Source organism: Benincasa hispida, chromosome 4 (assembly GCF_027475165.1).
Source record: "Benincasa hispida cultivar pf3 chromosome 4, pf3_genome.v1.1, whole genome shotgun sequence".
NCBI lineage: Eukaryota > Viridiplantae > Streptophyta > Magnoliopsida > Cucurbitales > Cucurbitaceae > Benincasa > Benincasa hispida.
In genome coordinates this window covers 61,889,521-61,909,592 of record NC_143481.1, presented here as the reverse complement: position 1 = coordinate 61,909,592, position 20,072 = coordinate 61,889,521, and the positions used below count along the sequence as shown (strand labels likewise).

The following is a 20,072-nucleotide window of genomic DNA, read 5'->3' as shown; positions in this document are numbered from 1 at the left end:
AGTCGATGGGTGGAGCCACTGAAAACAGGAATAAAAGAGAGGTTGAATGGATTGGTAAAATATACCAACTCTAAAGTTGGTGGGCCAAATATTGAGTTGGTACAACTCATGCTGGTGAGCCAAATATCCTCTTATTAGTTATTGTCCTAAAGAAAGAGAAATACTTTTTTGGTTCTTAGATTTTTGATCTAATTTCTATTTAGTCTCTTAGGTTTCAAAATGTTATACATTTTATCCTTAAGTTTTGAGCTTGATTTCAATTTAGTCTCTAGGTTTCAATTTTATCTTTGACATTTGAGTTTTGCTTCAATTTGGTTCTTATATTTCAAGATTTACACTATTAACCTCGATTTTTCACTAAATATTCACTTTCCGTCTTTAGAGTTAATTTATATTAATAAATTAAAAAACGTTAAAAGAATTATAAATAATTAAGTTTCACTATTTTACCACTTTTAAAATTAAATTTTAAATTTTATTTCCTAATTATTTTTAATTAATTAATAGAAATTGACGTTAATGATTGAAATGAGTATTTAATGAAAAATTGAGGTTAAAAATGTAAAATCTTGAAATCCATAGACCAAAATTTAATCCTCAAATCTTAAAGAAAAATTATAATATTTTGAAACTAAATTGAAACGAAAATCAAAACTAACATTTTAAAACCTACGGATCGTAAAGAAACTAGAGCCAGAACATTAGATGAAAGAAATATTATTCCTTATTTTACGTGTGTATGTATATTTATATGTAGTTAATTAAAAGGATAAATGACAATTTTACCAAATGACACAGTGGGGGAAAAGACAATAGAACTGATAAAAGAATAATCCCGATAACAAGTGGCGCGTTCTGATTAGGAAAAGGTGCGGTCCACCTCATCAAAAGAATCAGACGGTTGAAAATTATTCCCGGTTGATATGGTGGCTGGAACCGAATCCATCGTATAAAAACTTCCTAGTTTTAGTATTAGGTTTGTAATTGGAATTGAAAGAGGAATTGAGAGAAAATAATGGCAGGTGAATCGACTTTGTTCAAGTTCTTGAGCCCAGGACGCCGTTTCCAATCTACGGACATCCAAGCCGCCGCCGGCTGGGGTGTCGCCGCCGCCACAACTGCTCTGTGGCTCGTTCAGGTTTTCTCCATTTCCAAATCCATCGATCTATACTGTTATTTCTCGTCTTCGGAGATTTATACAGTGAATGTTTTGACTTTCTATGTTAGATTAAATGATGCATAGATGCATCGATCTTCTTGAAAGTTGATTATTGATTCTGCTTTCTTACCTATGGCCGCGTTAATGATTTCTGTTTCTAGTCTTGGACGATTTACCTTGGCGTACTTGGATTTCTATTTTCACACTTCATCTTTGGATTTTTTTTTTCTCCATCGTTAATTTGGGATTACGCAGTTGAGATCTGAAAGAAATGTATTCCTATGGATTATGGTGTCTATGGACATACGTTGATGAGGAGCAGAGAGATTTATTTTCTGTTTTCTTTTACTATTTTCTTCTTTTTGGTCGGTGATTGAGCACAAAATGATCCTCTTCCCCATTTCTGCATGATAACTGGTAGAATTGTAGAAATATTAAGAGACGGCGTGCACTAACTGTTTTACACTTTATATATGTTTAGAACTTAAGGACACAATTGTACAACCTTTAGAATAGATCTCCTTCAAGTTAGGTTATCTCTATTTATATAGAGCACCATGTTAAACATTGAATCTCACAGGGGTTTCTAAAAATTTTAGTAGTTCATTATCTATGGCTCCACGTCCTGCTGTCTTTATGATCACACTCTGGTTCCACATTGTAAAAGTTTGGTTTACTTCCAATTCCAATCCAAGTTTAGTTTTTCATTATGGAGCTTTTAGCCACTCACCAAGACCCAAAACCCTACCTGAGCAAAAGTTTTGATCCTCTATCCCTGCTGTTTCTATAGTATTTTTCAAGTTTCACAATTTTATCACTATAGTCTGCCTGTTTTGTTGGTTTTTAACCATTAGTGAACTTTCTACCTGTACCGGCTGCAAAATTTCCATCGATGGTGTGAATCAAAATCCTTATCCTAACTTCCATCAATACTCTCAAACAGAGGGATAATGTCAAAAATTTTGTTGTTTGTACTTTCTACCCAAGGTTCTGTCCATCAGTCCACTGAGCAAGGTGAGAGGCTTTCCTTCAAAGCTCACGACTGATGTCTTGAACTCCTAGGATCTGGCATTCATTTTGCAATGAAGTATTGTTCTGCTTAAAAAATGTCCTCTTTATGCAACGTTTTATGCAGAGACCTCCTTTCACAATGTTCGATGTTTCTTTCTAGTACATGCCAATCCTTTGAGTTATGACCACACTGCAATTCTTCTATTATCAAATTCAAAATTGATCTCCCTTCTATCAAACCGATCATATGTTCTGTGCACTTCCCTCAAGGAATCCTCAAAATTGGAGTGCTCTAATGGGAAAGCTGATAGATTCCTTGTAATTTTATTTAACAAGTTTGATTGATGGTATGGGGTTCTATTAGCTCTAGTCCTCTTTCTCTGCTCCTCATGTTCTCTTTCTATATGCTTAGTAAACGTCCCCCAACTCCCCTTGGCCCTTCCTTAACCAACGGCAACTACATCATTGCCTCTCCTCTTCTACCGATTAGGTTCACTGCTGTTTTTTCTGCCCTTCCCAACGAAACCATAATGGGCTCGTGTTTTTTGCTGTGTGTTTCTTCAGATTATTGCTTGAGAAAAATTGTTGTCTTTTTGGCCATCTACAACAAATTTTTGGATTCCAGATGGGCTCCATTACATTTGATAGGGATACTACATCCTATCTTGGTTGGGATTTTGTTAATTCTTATTTTGTAAAGTTTTCTGTATTTTATTGCAAATAAAGGGATATAGATTTGATCGTACAAACTGTATAATGTGTAATAAGATTGTAAGTAGAGTCTATATGCCTGATCACTCGCTATGCTTAATTTTCAGTACTGTTGATCTTTTTCTGATGACTTTTCTTATTCAATAAAAGTTGGTTAACCTGTATAAACTGGAAGCACTGCCGTGTAGTAGAAAAAGATTTAATTATGTACATTTCCCCCCGATTATTTCGCAAGGCTGCAAACCAACCTAAATTGTTTGAGTTTTCAAATATTCATTTCTTGCCTAAACAGTTTGTTCCGATTATTTTTGTACTATATGTTATTTTCTTGATTAACTAAATGGTTGCCTTTTGTGTTGTGTTTGAGATTTTAGTCCTAACTATTATATATTTGTAGAAATTCAACTGTATACAATCTTCTCTCTTTTTGAGTCTCCTCCGTAGTGCATCAATATGATGTTTAAACGTATCTAACCATTCCTTTTTCTTTTTTGAACTGTCTTCAGCCATTTGACTGGATCAAGAAAACGTTCTTCGAGAAACCACAAGAGGAATGAATTGTTATTTGTGAAGACTCACCCCAGTTTTTGTTAATAAGTATCAGTTGATTGCCGCAAATGGGTAAACTGCAGAGTTCATTGGAATAACATGTTTGTAATAGACTCTGTTTTGATTAAATTGAGCTCCTCTATTTTCTCTAACGTTTGAAATTTTATCCTTAAATTTTAAAGGTATGTTTGATAACCATTTTAAGTTTTTGTTGTTTTGATTTTTAAAATTAAGCTTATACATACTATACTATTCGCACCTATAAGTTTCTATATTTTGTTGTCCACTCTCTACTCATGTTTTCAAAAACTAAAAAAAAGAAATCTTCAAAAATTTATTTTTGTTTTTAGAATTTGACTATGTGTTTAAGGTTTTTTTAACAAAGAGAAAACCATAATTGAAAAACAAGAAAATTACAAGCATAAATTTCAAAATTAGAAAAATAAAATTATTATCGAATAGGACCAAAAGCTTGGTTTGATATGTTTTCTTCACCCCTACTTGATTTTCCATGATGTTTTCCTTCGATGTGCACGGTTAATTTGCTATTCTCCTTAGTTGCACCTAGGTTTGGGATTTTTTTATATACGTAATCAATGTGGAAGATTTGAACCTTAACATTGTTTTGTTCTTAGAAAAGGTTTTCTTAAGAAAATTATTATTCTTTTACATAACCTTTCTTTTAGTAAGTTTCTACTCACCGTTTGACATTATAATACCATATTTGAAATTTGATTGAATTTCAACAGAAAAATGAACGTGTTCTGATTTATTTTTTCTAACAGAAAAATGACTCTACTTGTACTCTTGAATAAGATTGAGACGTAGATTATATAGCTTATGAGACAAATAAATTTAATTTTTAACTTATATGAGAAGTGAAATAATAAAATTTGATGACTTATTTGTTAAGAATATGCTTTGATGATCTATATTAAAATGCAGAGATATTTTGCGATGCTTATACTTACGAGTTAAAGATCACTTGGACATTAAACAATCTTGTTTTTTTTTTTTTTCCTTTTTTGTAATACAGTTTATGATTCTTGTTTTTGAACATATTCCTATCACATTCTCACGTATGATTTACATTAATTATTAAGCAATACGCATATATTTAAACCTTAATTTCCAATGATTGAAGTTTTTGTGCAATCCGTTTGGGTCTTTTCCCCCTTTTATTGCATAATAAATATTTTAAATAAGAATTAATTTGTATTTATATTAATTAATTAGTTAAAAGGAAAGAGGCGAATCAAAAGTTTATTTGCCTTTTAGATTTAGATTTAGATTTAGATTTAGATATAGATTATTTCCTAAAAGAAAAAGCATATAGATTACTTCGAAATCCTTTTATTTATTTTCCCAAAAGGAAAAGGAAAAGGAAAAGAGGGCGTCTTGGGTTAAATGTGAGAAAACGACGTCGTTACAGAAAGAAATAAATACAATTCAATTACGGAAAGCGTAAAGGTGAAGGACAAGATGAAATACCCAAGACGCCCTTCCATTCTCTCGCTATCTGTGGGTAAATAGGTAAAATCAAGCGTTTTGACCTGTTCTATCGCTCTAGGATCTCACCATTATCCTCTACAACACGTGTTTCGTCTCTGGCCGTCGGATCAAACTCTCCTCTTCCTCCCTCTACCCTTATACCTCATCTCTAAGGCCTCGTTTCAATTTCTCTACTCTTTCAGCCGCCGTCCCTCTGCCGAAAAGGGGTTTTTCCGGAGCCGATTCTGATTGATTTCCCCTTTGCTGTTTCCAGTTTCCGTTTTCCCTGCTTTAGTGTGGTATCGCAAGGGTTTTCTTTCCTGTCGGCGATTCAGATCTCTGTAAGTGATACTCATTCGAATTGATAGTTGGGTGTCTTTTGATTCGTTGCTTTTCTTTTGCTTGTTCATTGAGAAAAGAAGTCGATTCGATTTTGATTGCAATACCTTTTTTATTTTTTTATTATTTATTTTTATGCGTTTATTTGTGTCTTTCCGTTTTTTTTTTTGTTGTTGTGGTTGTTGGGATCTGATCGTTCTTTTCTTCGAATGTGGTTGATAGATAATATAAAAATTCCTAATTGGCGGTGATTCGATGGAGAATGAGCTGGTGGAATTGTTTCAAGCGGCGAAGAAGGCTGCAGACGCCGCTGCAGCACCATCAAATGATGGGGGAGCCGAAGAAAGTCGTTGCCTAGATGCCCTAAGGCAGCTCAAGAAATTTCCTGTTACTTATCAAATCCTTGTTTCCACTCAGGTTTTCTTCTCATTAGACTTGAAATTCATTTCTTTTGTTGATGTTGGATGGATGGTGAGAATATAAATAGCGACTAGTTTATTAAATCCTAAATCCATTGTCTGCTCGCTTACAAATTGGTTTCATAAGGTGTTGAGTTCACTCTATTTCATCTGTTATTTATGTTGTTCACATTCACATAACAAAGTCATCTCACTTGTGACCCTTCTCAATTTTGGGGAGAGAATAATGACACGATTTTCCTTGTTATATAGAGCTCATTTGGATTGACTTTCCAAGTGTTTATAAACACTTTTTCTTTTTTCACTGAGACACACTTATTTAAACACTTAAGAAGGTAGTCCAAACACGTCATTGATCTTCCGTTGCATCTTTGTAATTGAGGTCACTTTGCCTGTATTGATTGCTTATATATCTTGTTTTCTATAGGTTGGGAAGCGACTTCGGCACCTCACTAAACACCCCAAGAAGAAAATACAGGAATATGCTTCTGACCTGGTTGAGATGTGGAAGGAAATAGTCATCAAGGAGACTAACAAGAATAAGAAAAATGGAAATGGCAACTGTAAAGATTCACCTAAAATTGGTTCTCCAAGCGCAGAGTCTGTTAAGGTGGAGAAATTTCAGAAATCATCTTCCATGAAGGTTGAGAGAGTCTCCAAGGTTGAGCAATTTGATAAGAATGGTGCCACAGGCTCTGTAAAATATTCCAGATTGGAAAGCGCAGTCTCAGAAAGAAACTCTGTCAAGGTTGAGAAAACTGATTCAGCGGTCAAGGTTGAAGGGACAGTTAAAGAAGAGAGGAGAATATCAATAGACAAGAAACCATCAGGTGGAACTGCTGCACCTCCAAAACTTACTTCCATGATTAAATCAAAAGATGCTGCTCGAGACAAAATAAGAGAACTTCTCTTTGAGGCTTTTTCCAAAGTTCCTGGTGAGGCTGATGAAGATGTTATGGATGAAGTAAATGCAAGTGATCCCATCCGTGTTGCTGTTTCTGTAGAATCTGTGATGTTCGAAAACTGGGGAGGTTCTACTGGTGCACAGAAGGCTAAGTACAGATCTATAATGTTTAACCTCAAGGATCCAAAGAACCCAGACTTTCGAAGAAAAGTTCTTCTTGGACTTATAAAACCAGAAAGGATGATCAATATGAGCACAGCCGATATGGCAAGCGATCAGAGAAAACGTGAAAATGAAGAGATTGCGCAAAAAGCTTTATTCGATTGCGAACGTGGAGGAGCACCAAAAGCTACTACCGATCAATTCAAGTGTGGTCGATGTGGTCAGCGTAAAACAACCTACTATCAATTACAGACGAGGAGTGCAGATGAACCTATGACCACCTTTGTAACTTGTGTAAACTGCAATAACCATTGGAAGTTCTGTTGAGTCTCTTTTGAGATGCTGAAAATGTTACTTGTTTGGAACAATCTACTGAGCAGTTAGTGTCATTTTGCCCTGACACTGGTTGCTGCAGGTCTGTAATCGCGTTCCACATTGTTACATTTAGAACGTAGAGGAGGTTCTCAACTATAGGATTTCTAAATGCCCATTTATTGAGAAATTCAGTGTATAAACTTGCTTTATTTGTTATTTCGTTTGGTATTTTTCTGAGTTTCATACTTACCAACTAGGATCTCTTTAACTCAACATTCAACATAATTGTTGGTTTGATATAAGATCATGTATGAGATTTGATTTTGAAATAGATTTAAGTCATTTCGTTGCTCCAAAATGTTGATAAAACATGATAAAACATGATTAAACAAACATGATAAGTGATTTTAACACAATGTAGGCCAATAAACTGCTTTATTCACTTTCCTCAATAGAAACAAATCTTCTGAAACTAAATAATTTATAATCATCTAAGAATAAACCATCATCACTATGTGGTATGCACTTTGAGTCTCCTCTCAGCTGCTATAGTAGCAGCCATAGAAGGAGCCAAATGCCTTAGCGTTTCACTTCCCTTCTCATCATTTTCCCTTAATGGTGATGCTTTGGATGCAAACAGAGACTCGACTTCTTTAAGCGTCAAAAGGGGCTGATCTTGATTCTTTGTATTTCCAGTGATGAAGGAAGAGCTCTCTCTGCTTCTGTTTAGCTTGTATATGCTCTCTTCCACGGTGTCTTTAACCTACAATAAACCCAAAATGAGAAGAAAAAATTAACTGTTAATTTGTCCAAATTGTAGTAGTTTAGTTTTTTAGACAAGTGTTAAATCTGATGGATTATTGCTATATGCATAACATTATACATGCTAGTGTTTGTTGTGTGTTAAATCTATGGTTTGGTGTGAGGTCTACATGAGTGTACAAAGAGGAAGTTGTACATACTATGAATCGGTGCACGAACGTTTTATTTTTCTGTCCAATTCGGTGTACCCTGCTAATTGCTTGCGCTTCTGCAGCTGGATTGAGCAGTGGTTCCACAAGGACAACATGTTGAGCTTCGAGAAGGTTTAGGCCATTAGCTCCATGCTGAATCAAGAGCAATAGAACCTGCGCAGATCTTAATTCTGGCACCTTTCCCGATGGCCGTTTCTTTTGATTTTCTTTTGCATTGATCTTCTGTCCTCTAAATTCACTAATAGCTGTATGAGATTGTCTGCATTTGCAAAGCCAATCATCAATATTGTTCTTACTGTATAATGTGGAAGAGTAGAAAGTAGTCTATGGAGCTCCACAATCCAAAGAAAATGACAAGGGAGTGGAGATTTGGAAAGAAAGCTATACTGCTCTAGTCTGGAATTTGAGTTCTTCAAATTATCATCTTACCTGCCTCCTTTCATCCTGATAAAGGTAATGCTGTTGGCAGCAAAGGCATATTGTAAAACATCAAGAACATCATTCCAACTAGAGAAAACTAGAACTTTCGCTTTCGAATCTGTATACTTGATCCACAAGATTCGTCTTACAACCGCTTCAACCTACCGAAGGTTTTAGATAGTAAATATTACTTATAACAGCAAAACAATTAGACCAATGATACAAAAACTAAACTGATGAAAAATTCTCTCTATGCTTTTTGTTTGAAGGACAACAATTATGATACAACTAAATTTAACCCGTAAAACTGATGATCATGAGGCATGCATCGGAGATAATGTCCTCAAATAAACATATATTCCACTAGCCATCTGTACTAAACTATTATCTAGGAAACGTGTTAGAGCTCCCTTACCCTCATGTTTCCCATTTTTCTTCCCCACACCACCATGAACTTGGAAATAAGCTAGGCAGGAGCCCCTTCGCCCCTTGTTTACAACCACTACAAGAATGAAAAATCAGGCACGCTGAACCAGAAATTTTGCGAGGAAGCTCCAAGTCCAACTAGTCACATCTAAAGCGTCAATTTAAGACCTTAACTCAAGAAGTGACGCAAAAAAAATGGAGCATCTCAGTGAACGAGTTTATGCAATGAACAAAAAGAGCCGAGTAAGGATGGGGAACATCCGAGGGAAACATGCAAGCAATGCAAATAAAAAAAACAAGGACCCAAATTGACTCAATAACATGCACCAGAATAGGCATCACGCATACTATCGGTGTTAGGCAGGACTGCAGACCTTCGTTCCATAGGAACCTTGAACTGTAATGGACAATTCATGCTCCCTAGAAGTTTCGTGCAAAGTTGAAGGATCAAGTGTTTCATTTTTACTATCATCTGCATAAGCAATATTCCCAAAATCTGTGTGTTGGCGGCAGGTGGGGCACATCACCCATTTAGTTTGAATTTTACTACCATGCAGCGTCTTTTCAGTCATTGCAAACAAACCTGCGGGAAACAAATGCCATTAGAATTTACAATACATAATGTAATAAACATTTAAAAATGTATGAAACCATCGTTGACAGGTTTAGGAAGTAGGACTCAGAAGGGAACAAGGTTCACAGATGAATATATAAAATAAGATTTCATCCTTCCTTTCTAAAGGGATTTTCCTGGCACAAGAACGGTGAGTCTGGTATGAATTTTGAGACTTTAAAGAGTTCTTTAAGTACCTTTTAAAACTTCCATAGTGTTTGGTTACAAAGTCAAAATTGATCTGGAGACTAATACACAAAATTAAAACCAGTTTTAGAGTGCTTCTCATATAACTACTACTCTCTCAGGAGTCATCTCGAACTCTCAAAGTGTAAGGGTCGAATCAGCTGGAATCACACTTTTATCCAGTGCAGGAAAACATGAAAATCGTACAGAACTTGACACTGCAAAGATGCCATTATATCACGAACTAAAACATCGATAGATTATCTTCTATGGTCTGATGCTTTAAAACAATTAGGAAAAAGAAGATTATCTTCTATTAAGTGCAGGAGACTCACATTTACAGCATGTAATGTGTCCACATTGAAAAACCATCTTTTGATTGCTTAGTTTTTCTTGGCAAACAGGGCATGATTCCTCATCAGCTTTCGATGTGTTCTCACTTTTTTGTTCCATAGATGTTGACATGGTAGCTGGTTGTTGAGTTAATGCTAGATTACTGGAACTATCTAATGGTATGTTCTGTTTAGATTGCACCAAACCCTGGAAATAATAGAAATTGTGAGTAACAATGTAAAATGGCATACATAATACCAGTGGAAAGATAATGAAAAGAGGAGGGGGAAGAACTGTATGAGAGGGCTAAGCAGGGTACACTCATAACTATTCTAACAAATCTGGAAACTTTTTAACCTTCAAATAACGAAGTTTTCCTTTTACACGCGCTAACATAGCCAAGGACATGAACTTGTCGCTAGAATACTGGACACTAGCTGCAGGTAGCTCATGCTCACTGATAGCATAAGCTGAGCTGTCATCATCATCCCTTAAGCACAATCTCGTGGTTGCCATCTTAATTTCATCATGAGCATTCAAAACTTGAGCTTGCGCAATGGCTAAGGACCTTGCATGTCCATACTCCTTTCGCATGTACTAAACAAATGGAACAGTAAATTCAGTTAAAAATCCAGCAAGTTTTCATCTCAAGGTATAATAAATTATATTGCACATATAAGATTTGAAAATTTATTTGGTGTTGTCTAAATTATAGACATATAGATCACTTTTCTATCACGATACCTAGTCTTACAAATTAAATAGGTCTCGAGATTAATTGATAACGCAAATTATTTTCTCCAATAACTTGAAAAATGGTGTCAAGGAATCAGTCATCAATATACGAGGACATTTAAAGGGTATTTTTCTCATAAAATAGATATGGGCAAATAATACCTCCAGAAGGTGCAGCTGCTTGTTGGCTGCTGCTATACTTTCTTTTCCTAGTTGTGTCTTACAGAAGTTCTTGATAACACCAAGAACAACCTCCAATTCAGAAGGATGCTTAGACACCTAAAAATCAGAAGAGCCAAGTCAAATTTTGTAATAAGGCTTGTTGTAAGATAACATGACGTTAAACAAGAGAATCCTTTTTTAAAAAAAAAAATAAAAAAAAAAAAATACATATATAAAAGGAGTTGTGAGAGAATCTTTACATCTACATTTTTCCCTTACATCTTTGGTAATTCCTATTTTGACCTTCTTATATCTCTTCGGGTCGAGGTTGTTATATGTGAAATGGTGGATTCTTTTGTAATGGATTTGATCTAGATCATAAATATGAAACATCACAATCTAACGATGAACATATGTTTGAACAAACAGTCACGTCATTCACCCTGTTACAACTATTCGGCTGTGATCTAGACCATACAGATGAAAATCACGATCTAATAGTGGTAATAAGCTTGAACAAACAATCACATCCTTTGTCCCATTACAATTATTCGAGAAGTGGTTACACAATGAAGTGGTATATCCTTTTATGTATGGGTGTGTTAAACCATAAATATAAAACATCACAATCTAACATGGCATATGGTTAAACGGGCAATTAAGTCATTTTCTATTTAAAATTTCAATAATTTTTATTTTATATTTCTCTTCAAATAGTTACTACTATACAAGTCAAACAATATAAAAAAACTATTTCATTAATTAGAATCTTTTTTAAACCTTTTTTAATGTACTAAAATAAAACTATTAATTCCACGTGTTATGGTCTAGTGTTTTGAAAAGGAAGGGAAACCACTATTAAATTATATTAAAACGAAAAAGTATCAAGCAATCAAAACTGCTCACAATCAAGACACTCTAAATTATCATACTATAAGGCCCGATGTGAACAATCTGAGGCACTCCTAAGACAAAAGTAAGGAAAGAAGAAAAACTAACCATAACTTTTTCTCCAACATCTCTTTTGTTAGGTTCTTCATACCCAACTCTAGATGAACTTGAGTTTTTATTTTGCTGCAATAGACTCCAATAGAAACGATTGAGTGCTGACTTTTTCTTTTGAGCTTCAACGGCCTCTTCAACAGAAGTAACCATTCCTCCTTGTACTTTATTAAGGCGGAAAAGCCTAGCCTCATATTCCTAGAAACAGAAGAGAGCCTATATTCGTAATGAAAGTCAAAGAGGAAGCATCAAGGTAATTGAATCAATCAGGAAGAACCTGAAATAGATCATCTAGTTCACAAAGAACACAAGGTGGTCCGTTACTGTCTGCTTGACAATTTCGACAGTACCTAACACGTTCAATATCTTCTTCTTTTGGATTTTCCATGGTCTGATCAATTTCTAAAAGTCGATCAAGCACAACTTTCCTAGAAGCTTCCAAAAGGTCCAAACCACTCTGGACATGATACTTCAAAGCATTAATGCTGCGGAAACTGTTAACGAGCTCAAAATCCATTAGTATTCATGCAATATACATGCTATAAAGTGTGAATTGTTGGGACTGCGGGGGAAAAGTAATGATATAATGAAGAGATTTTGACGCCATTTACCGCGATCCAACTCTAGATTTTGAGTTGTTAAGGTTTCCAGATACAGCCTCTTCAACCTTTCTTATCAACTCGTGAGAGAAGTCCTTATTCTGTTCAGCATGGTGAACTGCTTCCAACCACCAAACGTGGTTAAGATTTCCCCTGTCTTTGAGTTCACTTCCAACCTTCATATTGTGTGGAACAAATAAGGCACATAAGTTAGTGGTAAATGAAATTTGCACCCAAACTGTCCATCAGAAAGAAATAAACGACATCTTAAGCGAGAATAAAAGGGGTCAATAAGCAACTAAATAGCAGAACATAATGGTGATCCTACCATCAATCCATATTGTCAAAAGGATCTTACACAAGTTATATAGTGAATGATGATACACATTCAGCAGCAGGACGTAGAAACATACCTGCATATAGGACTTTGTGAACTCTTGCTGGGCAACAGAGAGCTTTGAGGAAAAGACAGCTAGATATTTCTGCCTCATAGCCTCACATGCTTTTCTTATAGAGATATCATCGAAGTAACTACTTGACAGATGAGGCTCACAATTTTCTTCCTTTTTGGTGTTTGTATCTTTTCTTGTCAGCTCAAGAGGACGGTCTATCATCTTCCCTGTATTATCTTCACTACAAGGAGCATACAGGGTCTCACTAACTTTTTGTTTCTTCATGACATGAACATGATTATCATACTTTTCAGAGTCATCCATCCTGGCTGCCTTCACTTCGCTAGTCCTTGGACAAAATTGATCTTTTAAACGAGATTGTGACTGGTCCACAGCTAATGGAAGTATCTCAGCAAGATTGTGATGGATGTGAATGCTCAATAGAGGATCTAAGCGAAAATCTTCATTGTTCTCCTCTGCCAATTCTAGAGCTTCTTTATATAGCGAGAAGGCTTCAGAAAATTTCTTCTCAATAATAGCTATTCCAGCAAGTGCATTTAAAGCAACAACTGATCTCCTCAGAGCTTCCTCTCCTTCTATCTTGGTCTTACTAACAAGGACCTGAAAATAAAACCATTTAGACTAGAGTCTTACACCAGATTTCATGAAAACTTACATATCTTCACTTGAGGAATACCATCAATATTTCCTCCATTGTCATTGGGGATTGTTGCAATGACCGCAGTCCCGAACTTCCTACTTGTGGGTGACAGCAAGCTTGGCGAAGCTTCAAAAGTGTGCTCAGCAGTTTTCCAGCATCCGCATGGTTGATAAGAAGATCAGATGGAATATCAGAAGAGATGCAATCTGAAAAAAGTTGGCAGTACAACAATGTAAGTTATATTAACAGCAACCTTCTCCCTTATGATGTCGATCATACTGATGAACAGAGAAATATGATTCTTGAATGTAAGTCATCAACCTGGGACTTTCTTTTTGACAAAATCATCTTTCAAACCTTGAATAACTTCACGGGCATAACTCACACAAGTTTCATGCTGCCTCTGGTAAAAATGCTCTTCAATTGGTGAAAACGTTAGCCAAGTGACTTGTTCCTCCTGGGGAGGTAGCTGCAATTCATCTGTAACATGTATTTTCAAAGAACGCCACATGATTTGCTTAAAGAATTTGTGTGTGAATTCCATAGCACCAGGATCCCTCCTCTGCAAAAGGTGTTGGTAAAAGAAAAAAGAAACCAGAAATGTCAAAAGTAAAAAATAACGTGGGTCAAGGACAGCTATGAAGCAATCCCAGGAGAATACCTACAGAAGATGTAAGAAATGAGAACGTACAAAAAATAGTAAGAATGGCTGAGTTGTTATGATAACAAAGGCTGACAAAGGTTTTATCTGGCAGTTTGTCTCTCTCTTTCGTTTCCCTTTCTCCCTAACTATGATTGAACAAATCTTTGAAAGCCACGTACCTCATATGGATCTCTTATAACTTCAACCCACCATCTATGAACATTAAATGGACTTGCTTTGACAAATCGCAATAGTCCATATAAATCTTCAAGTTTCCTTTGTATGGGAGTCCCTGTGATGCACCACCGGTGACTAGCATAAAGTCGTGAAGCCATTTCAGTAGCAGCAGTAGCATTGCTCTCTACCATTTGTCCCTCATCCAAACAAATCCTCCACCAAAAGATCCTAGTGAGAGGAGTAGGGATAACAGGGTACCTAAAATGAACAGTCCACATATATTATCAAAATTTTCAGTTTCAAAAGAGAACTGCATTGAAGAAAACATGTAAATATTTCCTTAAAACATTTTCCCCAACTCCTCATGACTGACAATAAATCAAATAGCATAATAACGGATGTATCGTGGTCATATTCAAGAGTTACCGAAACAGGCTGCCAAACAAAAAATTTGCTATTTAGAAGCAGTGACTGATCTGGTTAGAAATTTAAAATTACTTGAAAGTAGAAACACAAGCATACCACTACAGCTCTGCAGTCAAGTTGCTCGCATGCAGTAAACACAGACATTGAGAGCATAAAGATTCATGTGGATGGATACAAAAGATATTATATCTAGAAGCAAATTGGTTAAAACAATATAGTACGACCTTAATCTAAAATATTGCACTGACTAGTTATGAAGTAAGAAAGAAGCGATTAAATTAATTTAAGGAACATTTCTCAGGAAGGTAAGAACAAACCTCTTCTGGAATCTCATGAAGCGACGATCACCTTCGTGCCGATCAGAATCATGCGATAGGTCTTCTTTAAGCACATCATAGGATGTTAAGACTATATCAGAATTGATGAGATCATTAATCTGCACAGACAATGTGCTTAAAAGAGAAGTATCCCTCACTCCTTCGTAGACAAGTAGTTTTATTGAACCTGGATGAGTATGACTGGGATAATAAATAACAATTGAAAAGTCAGCTTGCACTACCATTTGAAATGAAAAAACTTTTAAGTGAACTAGTGACAAAATAGTCTTTTCACAAAAACATCTGATCAAAGAAATATGCGTGCATGTGAAAACAAAAACAGGTGCAGCCATAATCTGCAGGGAAATTGAAATTGAAAGGGAGTAACGTCAATGAAACTACACTTTTTAACTCAGCTCATCATAAAACCTACATTTTCAGCACTAAACCAATTCCAATTTCCAATTCAACCACAAAATAGCCATGTTTAGAAGCTCACCAACTGAACGGTCTAGACAAATAACCTCATTCTGATTTCTTCCCAATAAAAATCTCCCTATCCATACCAGAACTACTGATTGGCAATTTGTCATCATAAATTGGCTCAGAGAAAAGAAAACCACACATATTTCTCTCTAATTAGTTAATGCCTAATATACGTGGATGATATATGATGTCCTAAGCTAGAGATTATATGAACCATCATGCTCAGATGAAAAGCATCTCATTATGCGGATGCTGCATGATATTAGACAGCAAAAGTATTTTTGTAATACTTGGCTGCTGATCTTAGGAGAATAAGCAGATCCACCACACCACCTTTTATTTCCTTTACCATTATTTATTAAGTAATCCAATGTCTAACTGGAAGAAAAAATGTATATTAGGCAGCCACTTACCAAACCTGATGTAGTCGCAACATTTCTAAGTTAATAGAGATGGTAAAGTAGAAAGATGGTCAAATGAGATTATACCGTAAAATCTCAGCTTGCCACTGGAATAATATGGGAGCAGGACAGACAATTAGAGTTGCACCTGTAGCCATTGGGGAATCGGTAGCCTGCATCAGCTCTAAGCAAGGCGTACAAACATGTTCCTCAGCTCTCACAATTACATTCAATGTATTCCTATTATTTCTCTTTTCCTTTCTACAGTTCCCACCCTCGGTGTCAATGGGTTTGAGAATTCTTCCTTTAGGTGAATAACCAACGCAGTCAGCATGTTGCCATGCATCACAAATATCACATTGCACCCATAACCCTTTGTATCTGTGATTTTCACTAACAGCTCCACACAGACACTCAACACGCTCCCTTTTCAATCTTTTAAATTCGGTTCTCTGATCTTCAACAGGCTGTTGCAATTCATCATGAAAACCTTTTCCACCTTCAAACACTGACATTTGATGAGAAAGTATGCATGCCAGTAGTTCAATTGTTTTTCCTAGACCCATCTCATCTGCAAACATTGAATCATTCAGACAAAATAAAGACCCTAGGAATAGCTAATTGCATGAGAGTTAAGTGCTCATATTAACTGAAATGCCTAGTTTGGGAAAATGTAATGATTTTTAATTAGTGGCAATTACCAGCTAGAATGCCCCCATAAACATGCGGCAAAGTTTGCTCTGCATTCAAAGTAAGATTTCCACTGGAGATAAACAAAAGTAAGCATACAAGAGGAGACGTAGGATTTCCTAACTCCATCGAAAAGCACATATTTTTCAACTTGATTCATGCAACAAAGCCACGCTCAAAAGTAAAGATGATGATACCTGAAAGGATTGTAGAACACTCTTGAACAAGTGTCAACACATTTCAGGGCCATACACAGGGGAGAAATAAGTTGGACATTTTCCCCCACACCTAAATTTCCAGAAAATCCTTTCTCCCGCTGTACCATCCAGTAGGCTGCACGACGCTGATATTGTCTTAGTTTCGGAAGCAAATTGGGTATGTCTTCATCAAGCATGGGTTCATCTCTACATTGAACTTATATCATTAGTACTACCAAAATGGGAAAGGCAAAAAAACAAAGACGTTCTGTAAATTAAAAACTAGATAGACGAGTAAATGAGCACTGATTATACTCACTTGGATGGCTTAATGGCATCATAAAAGGCAACAGTATCAAAATTTACATGTTTCCTAGAGTTGGACGTGTCATCCCCTGTCCCATGATGCAAACTAGTGTCCATATTAGTGGATTTAACAACTCCATACTTGACCTCAGATAATACTACTTCAGGGCGCAACCAAGCAATGGTATTCATCATACTCTTTTTCCACAACTGCCTGCCATTATCAAATATTGACTCACAAGCGGCAAAAGCACTCGATAGTATTTCCACCCTCAACCTGAGAGATCCTGTATTTTGGGAAACGGAAACACCCTCAACTGGCCTCAATGTCGCAAACTTCAAATTTGCAAGATGAACAAGGCCAGAAATGGCCTCATCAGGTCCATCAAAATTACCTGATAACACCACCGAGCAAGCTTTCATATCTTCCTCCATGTCTCTCTCAATGAGTTCCAATAATATATCATTTGAAGATAAAACTGGCCAATGCCCAAACTTAATACGATCAAGAAGCGATCCATTTACATTGCACAACCGAAACCTTAATGAGTATCTCGAGTTCTCACAAAAACTTTTATCCAAGCGAAAATCGACAAAAGGGTGTTCTAACCTTACATCCATTAGAAAAACTTCAGAAATATCATGGTGCTCATTGGAATTCCATCCAGTTCGATCAACTTCAACAAAAATGGGCTCGTTAACCTCAGCAACTTTGATGTCTGACGATTCCACAGCCCCATTAATATCAATCTGTGTCTTGGGATCCCCCCGATCTTCAAATCTTATTCCACCAGAGCGATGAGGTTGCCTCTGCTTCCTTCTACCCATTCTATAACTAGTTTAACAAAAATAAAGCAAGCTAAAACGATTAAAATGTAATTTAGATGGAAAAGGCAAACTATAGTGGTAGTAGTAAGCAGACAACAAATGAAAATGAACTCAAATGAGTATCCAAATGAAAAGGAATATAAAGCCACTGCTTAATACATTACACACAGACAAAACCCAATAAGCATACGTATATATTCATAAATACATAAGAAAAGTATGCATACATATATAGAGAAAGAGGTGTTGCATATGACAGAATTCAACAAAACTTCACCAGAACAAGAAATCCTACAAATTTAAACTAAAATGCGAGGAAAGAAGATAAAATAAAACCTGAACCTGGGAAACAACTATATAATTCAAGAGAGAATCAGCTGACTGGAGTATAAAGTCCTATTAGCTAGATATAAAAACAAGAGAAGTTTAGAACAGAATGTGAGAGAGGAAAAACTGACCCTGGGAAGCAAAGACTCAGATTATAGGTGCGCGACCATGATGAAGAAGAAGCCCAAATTCTTCGTGTTGAGTGATGAAATTTAAGTAAAATTAGAGAGAAAATACATTGGGGTAAACTGCAGGGGAAGCCAATGAATTATGAATAGAACTTCCATTCAGAGTTCGATACGTCGTTTTGGGTAAGAGACTCATTTTCAACCGATCTATCGATTATGTGATCGTCACGGTGACGCAGAGTCGGTTTGGTTCGGCCTCCACGACACAATTACATATGAAATAATAATAATAAATAATATATATATAAATAATTTTAAAAAAAAAAAAAAAAAACTCACACGATTCTTTAGATTTTGATTGGCTCTTTTCTTGGTTGAAGGCGTTTTTTTTTTTTTTTTTTTCATGTAAATTGTTATACAATCAAATTTCACGTTTGTTTTTCGAACCCAAAATAAACTATTTCCAAGTATTCTCATTTTTACAAACAAAAATTTCTTATTCTCTTCCTTAAATTTTCATTTTTTCTCCCCTTATATGTTTTTTATTTTATATATAATTTTATTTAGAATATAATTAACGAATTAATATTAATTTAACAAAACTAATATAAATATTTATTTTAATAAATGAATAGTGATCAATTGAAATATTTAATTAATTTATTTTTATAACAAAAAATTTATTAAATGTAATTACATAAATAAATAAGTAATTAACTAATAATATTTTAATATATTTAATCAATGAACTAGGATTAGTTAAATTTAATAAGTTAAAAAATTCATTTTACAATAATAATGGATTATTTTATTGTTTTGTAATAATTAAACAATTATTTGTCGAGATTAATTTTAATTTAATCCTTTATTAGGAACATATAATAATTATTGATTATTTATAATTAGTTAATTATTTATTATGATTAATTTATGTTATTTCATTCATTATTAATATATCATATTTAGAAAAAAAAATTAGTATTCTTTATTGATAAATCATATTTTTATTTTTTTTCACGTTGTAGAATATATTGTTTATTAAAATATAATTTCTTATGTTATTAATTGAAATTGAAACTACTACTGTTGAACTTAATTAATTTTAAAAAGATCAAGTATTAAATTAATATGATGTTCAATGAATATATTAATTGGTTAATTTTAAGTATAAATTACTCCATTTTCAACTATTTATAATTAAAATTATTATTGATTCTTAATTGATTAATTTTTAATTAATTAATCTATTAACATTATATAAGATTTTCATGCTTAATTTCATAAATTAAATACAAATATAATTTTTTCATAAAATTTTAATAGTATTTTCCATGCACAATAAAACACAATGATTTTGATTCTCAGGCATCCTATTCCCCAACATTCTTTATTTCTAGACATCTATAATGCATTAAAACAAATGGTCCTTAGGGGGTGTTTTTTCAAGGGTTGGGTTTATGATGGGTTAAGCATTCTAATTGAGCCACCTTTTGGGTTGGGGTATATACCTATGGAAGAAAATCTCCAAAAGTTAGAAAACAAGAAGAAGAAAAAGAAGAATAAGAGTCTCCTTGTTTGCTTTC

At 34.9% G+C, this 20,072-nt stretch overlaps 2 protein-coding genes across 16 annotated transcripts; one reads left to right on the top strand and one right to left on the bottom strand.

Annotated features, from left to right (window-relative positions):
• Positions 1-4,985: 4,985 nt before the first annotated feature.
• TFIIS (transcript elongation factor IIS) lies at positions 4,986-7,288 on the top strand. Its single transcript, XM_039028989.2, has 3 exons — positions 4,986-5,262; positions 5,483-5,677; positions 6,107-7,288. Exons 2-3 carry the CDS (start codon positions 5,516-5,518, stop codon positions 7,070-7,072), a joined length of 1,128 nt encoding a protein of 375 aa, XP_038884917.1. The 5' UTR covers positions 4,986-5,262; positions 5,483-5,515; the 3' UTR covers positions 7,073-7,288.
• Positions 7,289-7,420: 132 nt separating this feature from the next.
• Positions 7,421-18,732, bottom strand: LOC120075517 (RING-finger, DEAD-like helicase, PHD and SNF2 domain-containing protein). 15 transcript variants are annotated; one of them, XM_090313345.1, is made up of 22 exons: positions 18,493-18,646; positions 17,817-18,041; positions 17,602-17,701; positions 17,220-17,493; positions 16,901-17,107; positions 16,715-16,776; positions 16,101-16,584; positions 15,127-15,327; positions 14,386-14,641; positions 13,885-14,125; positions 13,600-13,769; positions 12,924-13,523; positions 12,523-12,686; positions 12,189-12,405; positions 11,909-12,109; positions 10,910-11,026; positions 10,370-10,609; positions 10,015-10,219; positions 9,255-9,463; positions 8,464-8,615; positions 8,023-8,293; positions 7,421-7,823 (listed from the first exon to the last, which is right to left on the bottom strand). In XM_090313345.1, the coding sequence occupies exons 3-22, from the start codon at positions 17,639-17,641 to the stop codon at positions 7,572-7,574; spliced, it is 4,563 nt and encodes a 1,520-aa protein (XP_090169471.1). In that variant the 5' UTR covers positions 17,642-17,701; positions 17,817-18,041; positions 18,493-18,646; the 3' UTR covers positions 7,421-7,571. The 15 variants fall into 15 exon arrangements, with proteins under 15 accessions (XP_090169471.1, XP_038884909.1, XP_090169475.1 ...); XM_039028981.2 differs by having other exon boundaries at positions 17,822-18,041; XM_090313349.1 differs by having other exon boundaries at positions 16,901-17,036; positions 18,493-18,585.
• Positions 18,733-20,072: the final 1,340 nt, after the last annotated feature.

What these genes read in the sequence shown, in the direction of transcription:
- TFIIS (XM_039028989.2), top strand. Translation starts at nt 5,516, where the DNA reads ATGGAGAATGAGCTGGTGGAATTGTTTCAAGCGGCGAAGAAGGCTGCA. An exon ending in AAATCCTTGTTTCCACTCAG is followed by an intron (nt 5,678 to 6,106) that starts GTTTTCTTCTCA and finishes TGTTTTCTATAG; the next exon opens with GTTGGGAAGCGACTTCGGCA.
- LOC120075517 (XM_039028975.2), bottom strand. Translation starts at nt 18,034, where the DNA reads ATGGGTAGAAGGAAGCAGAGGCAACCTCATCGCTCTGGTGGAATAAGA. An exon ending in TGGCAAGCTGAGATTTTACG is followed by an intron (nt 15,328 to 16,100) that starts GTATAATCTCAT and finishes TTATTATCCCAG; the next exon opens with TCATACTCATCCAGGTTCAA. An exon ending in ATCAGGATGAAAGGAGGCAG is followed by an intron (nt 8,294 to 8,463) that starts GTAAGATGATAA and finishes TTGCAAATGCAG; the next exon opens with ACAATCTCATACAGCTATTA.